Source organism: Bos grunniens, chromosome 6 (assembly GCF_055505025.1).
Source record: "Bos grunniens cultivar Pamir isolate PY7600 chromosome 6, Bosgru_T2T1.0, whole genome shotgun sequence".
NCBI classification, from domain to species: Eukaryota; Metazoa; Chordata; class Mammalia; order Artiodactyla; family Bovidae; genus Bos; species Bos grunniens.
This window is the reverse complement of record NC_141170.1, coordinates 55,242,464-55,252,094: the sequence shown is the minus strand read 5'-3', so window position 1 is coordinate 55,252,094 and position 9,631 is coordinate 55,242,464. Positions and strand designations below refer to the sequence as shown.

General features: G+C 37.5%; 1 protein-coding gene across 3 annotated transcripts in view; it reads right to left on the bottom strand.

The window, feature by feature from the left end:
* Positions 1-2,190: 2,190 nt before the first annotated feature.
* YIPF7 (Yip1 domain family member 7) overlaps positions 2,191-9,631 on the bottom strand; it is a 45,930-nt gene continuing 38,489 nt past the window's right edge. For all 3 annotated transcript variants that reach the window (XM_086407713.1, XM_086407711.1, XM_086407712.1), the window contains 2 exons: positions 7,689-7,870; positions 2,191-4,314 (listed from right to left, as the gene is read on the bottom strand). In XM_086407713.1, coding sequence (XP_086263839.1) covers positions 4,152-4,314; positions 7,689-7,870 — 345 coding nt within the window. In that variant the 3' untranslated portion in view covers positions 2,191-4,151. The remainder of the gene's footprint in view (positions 4,315-7,688; positions 7,871-9,631) is intronic.

The window sequence follows — 9,631 nt, the reverse complement described above, 5'->3', positions numbered from 1 at the left end:
TTGCCAGAACACTCATTTAAAATTGCCCCAGACTTACACTCATAAGTGAAAATTGACTTGAAAAAATAGATCCTTCATTGTGTCACTGAAAAATAGAACAGAACCTACGGTGCTCTAAGAAAAAGCGGAGCAGGAGATTGTCAATGTGATTTTACATTTAACATTCTTCACTGGGAACCAGAGCAAAGTAGAAAGTCATCTGTCATCAAATGTTGCAAAGGCCACTGCCCTAGTTAAACCACTGTGAACTGGGGCACTTGAGTCTCAGTAATTCGGGACTTTTATTTTCAGCACATGTCCCCATTCATTCCTGTAGAAATGAAGGCCATCTCTTGACTCCAAATGTGCCATTTAACTTTTACACATAACCTGTAACTTTCATTCAAGAGTGAAAACAGAAAAGTGGAAAATGTTACATTCTCAGATAAAATAAATTGAAAGCATTTGAGCAAAAGGGAAAAAGTTTTCGGGCTTATTCCACCAAAATAAAGTGGGTTCCGCCCTGTAGCTCAGATGGGGGAGAATCTGCCTGCAATGTAGGAGACCCAGGTTTGATCTCTGGGTGGGGAAGATCCCCTGGAGAAGGGAATGGCAACCCACTCCAGTATTTTTACCTGGAGAATTCCATAAACAGAGGAGCGTGGAGGGGCTACAGTCCTTGGGATCACAGAGTTGGACATGACTTACTTATTCAACCAAAAAGATGTATCTCTAGTTGTGTACCCTAAGTGCCTTTCACTTTATCATTTGTTCTGTAACACATCCTACTGACCATAAACAGCACTATTAACAAAGGAAAATATCTCCAATCCATACAAATCCGTATAATGCAAACCCTACTTGGAATGAGAGGAAAGCCCTATACTTCATGAGATTTTTTTATTCAAATGCCAACTAGGTCTGACTCTGCATAGCTTATTTCAACTAGAGTTCAGAAATGAACCCAAGAATCATGAAGGTGTCGCTTTATTCCTGTTAGACACTCTGGATTCTTCTTCTATCTTATCATTTTATTATTATTCCCCAGCAGGTAAGGTCTCTGGCTCTTTCTAGTAGTGGCTAAGGTCAAGGGAAAAGGATGATCTGAGTAGAAGTGGTAGACATATTGACGCTCATGGGAAAATGCAAAGCAGTTTTTGCTCAGTAACAGGAGGGTTAAGTTGTGGTTATGGACACTGGAATTCAGTTCTGATTCAAATCCTGGTTATCGACTGAGTAATCTTGGGCAAGTTATTTGGCCAATCTGTAACTAGTAGCCTCATCTGTAAAACAGAGGTGATAAGAAAACTTCATGGAGTTATGGTCAGCATTAAGGGAGTTAATAATGTAAAGCTTCTAGGTCAACGCATAGTAAGTCTTCAGTAAATAACAAAATTATGAAAATTTTGCACATGCATTTTCTCATGTATCATTTTCCAAAATATTTTCATGGAGTTGCCTAGCATTCAACCATCGAGATGAACAAAACCTGATTTAACTTATTGCCTATTGTAACATATTTTTTGATTGTTTCAATTTTTCACAGTTACACATTTGTTTTTCAGATTAACATTAAAGTCATTGCTAGTTTCCAAGAAAAATATTCCTTGATTTTTTTTAATTGGAATTATATTAAGCCTATACATTTATTTGGAGAACATTATTTTACATAGTCCAATTTTCTTATCCTGGGATATAGGATGTCTGTCAACATATCTGATCTTTTTAAAAAGTGCCTCTAATATTTTATAATTATTTTCATAGACACCATTTATATTTATTTTTACATTAATTCTTAGGTATTTTAAAATTCTGCTGTTAGGAACTATTAAATGAATTTATTCTTATTCCTTGCTGTTACAAAATATTTAGTATTTTGTTTATGGTGTTTTTTTATAAGATGTTATCATTTTTCATAGTAAAAGAATCAAAACTTTTTTGGGTATAACTGTTTTTATACACAGAAAAACAATGTGAACCTAAATCCTAAATTTAGAGCAACTTTTACCTATAATATTTTAAAAATTAAAATACTTTCTAAAAGGTAAAAAATTAAAATCTGTAATATAAATATAGCTCTAAGAAATTGTTAGGATAATACCACAGAAAAATTATTATCATAAACAGCATTTTTGCTTCATCTCCCTTAAACAAACAGTAAGACCAATTTAGTCCAAGTAGAAAAAGCAAGAACTTAAGGAAACACTATGATTCGTTAACAGGTTCATTTATTAATTATAAAGTACAGAAGTTTAACACCACAGCACTGCCTTCTCCTCTACATGTTCCTCCTTAGTATCCTTCTCGTAATTCTGTAATTATCTTGTTTATTCATTGCTTACTGTTTTATTGTCTATTTTTTCCCCACTCCCAATGCAATTTCTATTCAGGCTGCAGCCATTTTTGTCTCCTTTACTACAATAATCAACACCCACTGTAGAGGAGGAAAATTTTTTTCTTTCTTCTCTTCTATGTTCTTTGGCTGGCCAAATAATTAAGTTAACATAAGATAGATTAACAGGAGAAAACAAATTTAATTTCATTCATATAGAAGCCCCAAGGATACAAGACTCAAAAGCAAGTTGAGCAACTGAGGCTTATATGCCATCCTGAGCTAAGGAATGGGATAGGGGTCTGGAGCTTCAAAGGGGAGAGGGGTAATTCACAGGACAATCACAGGAGCAGATGTTTGGTAATTATGTATGTGCCCTGCCATATGCACAGGTCTTTCACACATTCACACATCACATGTTCCCCCTTGTCATTGTCTCCTTTCCCCTCCACACCCAGCCCCTCCACCTGCACAATCAATGTTTTCCTCTTTACCTATCATTTGTATTAGCACAAAACCGTCTTTCAATGTCTCTCATCTTAAAATAAAAATTCTTTAATTCAACATCACTCTCCAATGATGGCCCAGTTCTCTGGCTTTTAAAGGGGGAATGTTGTGCTTATGTAAATATACACATATGTATACACACAAATGTATATATATATATATATATATCTATAAAGATGCATGTAGGTTGATAGATATATGATGGGAAGATGTAATTTTCTTCTAGATGTTTCTTTTTTCCAATAAAATAAGAAAAGTCATCAACTAACAGAAAAGAGTATTAGAGATCTGAGTAGTGAAAAAATTGTTGTAGTTATTGTTTAGTCGCTAAGTTGTGTCTGACTCCTTCAATCCCATGGGCTATAGCCTGACAGGCTCCTCTCATGGGATTTCCAAAGCAAGACTATTGAAGTGGGTTGCTACTTCAGGGGATCTTGCTTCTCCAGGGGATCTTCCCAACCCAAGGATCGAACCTGCATCTCCTGCATTGCAGGCAGATTCTTTACCACTGAGGCAGCAGGAAAGCCCTAGTGAAGAAATTGTTTGAAACAATTATCTCAGAAAGTGAAAAAGTGAATTTGGTAGGGTAATACAGTAGGATTTGAAAGGTAGTACAGAGCAGCCGTTTAAGATGTAGTACTATAATAAAGGAGAAACAAGTAGCATTTCCTCCATTCACATTCATCTATTCAGGGAGCAAATGGCAAGCTTACTGAGGACATACATGTTCAAGGGAGAAATTATAGCAATGAACCATGGTGTCTAAACTAAGTAAGAAGGAAATGAGGGCTTCAAACTGGTGAATGAATGCATTGTTCAAATGGAACCAAACAACAGTTGGGGAAGTAAATGAACAGAAGAATAGGAGATTCAGTTCTCAGGTGAATAAAACTGTAAATAATCCTCCCCTGCAATTCTCCAAAGGTCCTGCACAGTGTGACTTTAACCACTTGTACACAGCTTGAAATGTCATGACGTTTTCTCAGAAGGCTCAGTGTGGATTTCCTCTACCCAGTCAAGTATGATTTTACTTCCTTACAATTTCTCAGAAATGCATCCATTAAGAAAAATAGAGTCTATCAGTACAACAACTATATATCCTTTTATCTTAAAGTATTTTAAATTGTTTTAATGCACCAACCAAAAAGCAAATCATCATTCAAACCAAACAGCCTATTAGAGTCCCATCCTTAAGTGCTGTTTTGTCTCTCTGCTTATTATTCTCTTAGCGATAAAAACAGAAATCATATGACCAAATGTGAACGCTAAACCATTTCCAAGATAACCTGAACAGCAAACAAATAGAATCCTGTAATGCCATCTTGAGCGTTCTTCAGAAAACTGTTACGAGGGCAAAGAGTCCATAAAGTAAGGCGCAAGGATAGGCAATGAGAAGTTGCTGTCCTTCCATGGCCAAAGCTGACGTGAAGATTTTGGAGGCTGAGAGACTACACCAGCCAATGATGACCAGTGCCGACACAGTTCCAAAGGTGCCCCTACAGCAGAGACCAAAGAGACGGTTATCTTATACCAGGAGAGAAAGAAGTTATTGAATCACACAGCTGCCTCTAAAATGTCCTTGGTATATTTCCTCCATTTGTAAAATGAGGGTGAAGGGTAATAGGAACTAAAGGCCTCGGCCAGTTAGAATTTTGAGTCAAGTTCACCATTAGAAGCTAAATATTTCATAGGTAGGTAAAAGCTCAGATTACTGGAAATAGGATTGACCTACAGTCACTTTCCGGAGAAGGCAATGGCACCCCACTCCAGTACTCTTGCCTGGAAAATCCCATGGACGGAGGAGCCTGGTAGGCTGCAGTCCATGAGGTCGCTAAGAGTCGGACATGACTGAGCGACTTCACTTTCACTTTTCACTTTCATGCATTGGAGAAGGAAAGGGCAACCCACTCCAGTGTTCTTGCCTGGAGAATCCCAGGGACGGCGGAGCCTGATGAGCTGCCATCTATGGGGTCGCACAGAGTCGGACACGACTGAAGCGACTTAGCAGCAGCAGCACAGTCACTTTCATAAGTCAAAATCACAATTACTAAAATTCTTTTATATGAACTATGTTTAGAGACTTCTTTTATAACTACAAATTTCTATTCCCTGCTTTCTTCCTAAATTTGCCCACTGTATGAGCATAAAAATGACTGGACTTGAATTCCAGTGGGGTTCCCACCCCCCAGTGCTCCAGGGCCATGTCCTGGGTTTTTGTCTGAGACAGCAAAGCCTGACACAGCTCAGGGAGGGAACAGATGGAGCAGGAAGGCACAGATGTGTGTGGCCTCCCAACTCATTGCTGAAGATCCCTTTGGTTGGTGTGGGTGTAGATTTTTATAATATTGAAATGGATTTGTTCAAATTCATATCTTCAAAAAGTAACTATGGAGGCAATTGGTTCTTTAGGAAGAAAGGAGAATGAAGTGACTTGACAAAAATTGCAAGTAAGATGGACATTAAGTCAAGAGCTGCTAACTCCCAGCAGCATATTGTTATGTTTGCCATCAAACTACACTGCCTCACTTGATCTGGTTCAATCTGAAATTGAGGATTGTGCTTATTATTTGTGACAATGACAGAAATACCCACTCTTAACAGTGGAACCAAAGCAAAACAAGTGGAAAGGTACACTGTGTAGTTTGCAGTGGCTTAGGATTGTAAATAAACCAAACACATTTTAAAGCACTCTAATAAATATTATGTCTGTTGGCTTAATTAATGCTATTAGAAATAAAATTTAGAGGATTCAATTTACCAGTTTTTTGTGAACAAAAATGTGAGACTATATATGATTCATTTGAATGTTATAGTGATATGCCCAAAAAGGTAATCTCAGTTTCATGGTCTTTAGGGATCAGTTAGTTGTTCCTTATTAATATAACTTAATGGATTCTTAAATCATCCTTTACATTTCAGAATGAAAGTCTAATGAAAAATATCAGACTACTGATGATTCTCAAAATTTGAGTTGTAGTTTTAATTTTGTTCTTTTAATAATCCAGAGTGATTTAAGATGCCCCAAAGCTCAACTTTGTGAGAAATAATGTCTAAAACATAAAAATTTTTAAATGGCGGATCATTATAGTATTCTTTGGCAAAAGCATCTGACAAAATAGAAATTGTAAAACTGAACTCTCTAGTAACATGTCAAACATCCGTATCAAACAACATAGTAAACAGAAGAGCTAGTTAAAGAACATGATATACAAAAGTCAGGGACAAGACTCAGGAAATATACACCTAACTCACATTGTGGGCTTCACTGGTGGCTCAGACGGTAAAGAATCTGCCCGCAATGCGGGAGACCTGGGTTCTGTCCCTGGGTTGGGTAGATACCCTGGAGAAGGGAATGGTTAACCATTCCAGTATTCTGGTCTGGAGAATTCCATGGACAGAGGAGCCTGGCAGGCTACAGTCCATGGGATCACAAAGAGTTGGACACTATTGAGTGACATTCATTCACTTTTCACATTGTACTTACACATTCAAGGTTTCCATTTGCCATTGTATTTCTCTTTTTTAAGTGTTGAGTACTCACTGGTAAAGTAAGGGTTTGCTCTATGTTATTCTGAAGACCATTACTTCCAACAAACTTAAGGTTACCAGGAGGTAAAGAGTGGGAGGGATAAATTGGAAGTTTGTGAATGACATATACACTCTATTACATGTAAAGTAGATAACTAATAAGAACCTACTGTACAGCACAGGGAACTCTGCTCTGTAGAGGGAAATCTTTCCCCCTTCCCTGGGAAGGGAAGCCAACAATATGAGCTAGAGGTATATTTATTGAAATATATTTAATACCCTGTACTACCCCATATGGGAAAAGAATGCAAAAAATAGTGGATATATATGCAACAGATTCACTTTGCTGTACAACTGAAACTAACACAACATTGTAAGTCAACTATCCTAGAATAATTTTTTTTTAAAAAGTGTTATTTTCAAAATGAAACCGTATTAAAACAGAAAAGCACTTCTATCTATGCATTTCTCAATAATGTTATGAAGAAAATATTTGAGATTATATCTAAACAAAAATATTAGTCTTTCTAAAATGTTTATCTGGCATTGACAAAGTCTGTATAATAACCTATCCAATATAGTGTTAATAACCTAAAACTTGGATCATCCGAGAAAAAAATGTGAATTGTGTCTATATGGAAAAATGAGCACTGGTAGCAAATGATATGTTTCTAATTGGGTTTGGAGCTTGGGAGGTGATAAAGAACTATGGAATTACTTGCTCTCCCCAGCCCAAAGTGGTAGTGCTCTGTATATGCCCTAGGAAAGTGCCCAACAGAAGTGTATTCACTGAATCCTTATGTATATTTTTGAATTACAAATACTAACTGCCCAGGAAGTAAAAAAGAAAAAAAATATTGACTGAGTGTATATGCTATGAAGTTTTCTAGCATCAATATTCTCACCAGGGTTCCTGGGAGTTCTGCACTACAAGGAGCCCAGCTGAGAAAGAACAGTTGCTTCCCTCCTAGAAGGCAGAGTGCCTGGGAGCTGAAGCAATTTGTCAGGATTCACCAGGCACTTACTCTTCCTAATTCAAACAAGTGAATTTTCTGTAGTTGGTTATATTACCCATGGCAATAGTTCATATTGAAGAATGTGACTACGAATGAAGCACCAATTTTAAAGATAACTTGGTTTAATTTATTTTTTAAATCATTGAAATAGGAATAGCACCTGAGCCAAAACCGACCTACTTTCCTGAAACTGTATGTAGCTTTTAATAGCCAGTTTCCCCAATCTTCCTACTAAAATGATCAGAAAGAGGTTAACTGTTGCACTGATGCGGCAAGCTTCAGCGATGTTTGTACATGTGGGGTCAATTACTAACACAGACACTTACTGCAGTGAGAAGAAGATGGCGCAGCTGGAGAGGATGACCATGGGGAGCAGGCAGTATCCCAGCACACTCGCCACGCAGCCATAGGACACTCCTGAAGAGCTCATCAAGTTCAGTAAGGCATGAATACCTAGGCAGCCAATGGCACTCATGCCATACACATAACCAAATTGGACTTTTCCTGCCTGAAACAATGGGAAGAAAACAGTTTGGATACACAATGAACATCAAGAAGAAACCAGATTGTCAACAAAGCAGAGAATACTTTCGAATCATTCAGCTCAATGTTATTCATGTCTTTGGAGTATAAGCATCAGGAGATTGGGAGCTCTAAAGAAAAACTGATTGTAATATAGATTCAGGTCATGAAAAAAATCCCCTCTATACATGGGATGGCACAAGCATGCTTATATCCCCAGACTGATATTTTTATTATAGATTGCCTGTTGGGGTACTAGGCATAGGTGAGGATATATTTTCTTTCCTTATTTGTTGCACAATTAAATGAATGAATAAATGAATAAAAAATTCTGATTTAGTCTTGGAGATTTATAAGACATAATAGTAATATTATCAAACATCTGTTACATTTACTATCTTAGGTCCTGTTCTAGAGATTCTACATAAATTAATTTATTTAATCCACACTATATAATGAGTAGGTATCATTGTTGTACCCATTATACACAGGAAGAAACTGAGGTGCAGAGAGATTATGGGACTTGCCTAAAGTAAAATAATGCTAAGCACTGAGGCTTAGCTTGAACCCAGGCAGTCTGGCTCTACAATTTAGGCCCTTAATACCTGCAGAAGCTCCAATAAGTGACAGAACAAGGGGACCCAGGTGGCGCAGTAGCAAAGAAAATGAAAGTGAAAGTCGTTCAGTCGTCTCTGACTTTTTGTGACCCCATGGATATACTGTCCATGGAATTCTCCAGGCCAGAATACTGGAGTGGGTAGCCATTCCTTTCTCCAGGGGATCTTCCCAACCCAAGAATAGAACCCAGGTCTCCTGCATTGTAGGCGGATTCTTTATCAGACGAGCCACAAATCCATCTTCCAACACAGGAGATGTAGGACACATGAGTTCGATCTCTGGGTCAGAGATTCCCTGAAAGAGGAAATGGCAACCCACTCCAGTATTCTTGCTGGGAAAAACCCCATGAACAGAGAAGCCTGGCTGCTACAGTCCATGGCGTCCCAAAGAGGTGGACACAACTGAGAATGCACACACATGCAAACTAGCATATCCCAAACTTATGTGACTGGAGAATCCTGTTTTCATAATGCCTACTACCAGCTTAACTAAACAGACTTTATGAAAAACTGATTTACATAAAGCAAGCAATAGTGAATCATAAAGGTATTGTTAAAGGAAGTCAGACTAAAGTATTCAGGATAGACTGCTGATCTGAGGATTCATCAGATAGCCGTCACCCGCACAATACTGGAGACTTGTTGCTGAAGCAGCTCCATTAAACTCATCCAGGGAAAGTCACAAACTATTGTTGATTCAATAGAAGATATTTTAATGTTTGCTATCCGAGGATGCCAAATCTCCAGTAAAAAATGCATGTCATTTTTATATATACATTAAGCTGGTTAGAAATTCTAGATAAAGATTGAAGAGGCTGACTCTGATTTTCATGGAAATTATACAAAACCAACAAAACTGATTCTCAGAGAGAGAGCTTTTTAGCTGTCATTTTTTCTTTTCCATAGCTGTTATTCATGAAGTCCTTATATCTTACAGAATAAAGAGATATTTATTTTGTAGTCAATTAACGGAGAATATCATGACCATTTTATTGTTCAAAACTGTCAAGCTATTTTGAATTTTTCTTCCTCTGCAGTTGGGGAAGTTGATCACTACTAAGTTCTTTCACAAAATGTCCCTGGGCTATGCTGCAGAATTCTCTCCTGCATTAGCCATAATAAGTCCTTCT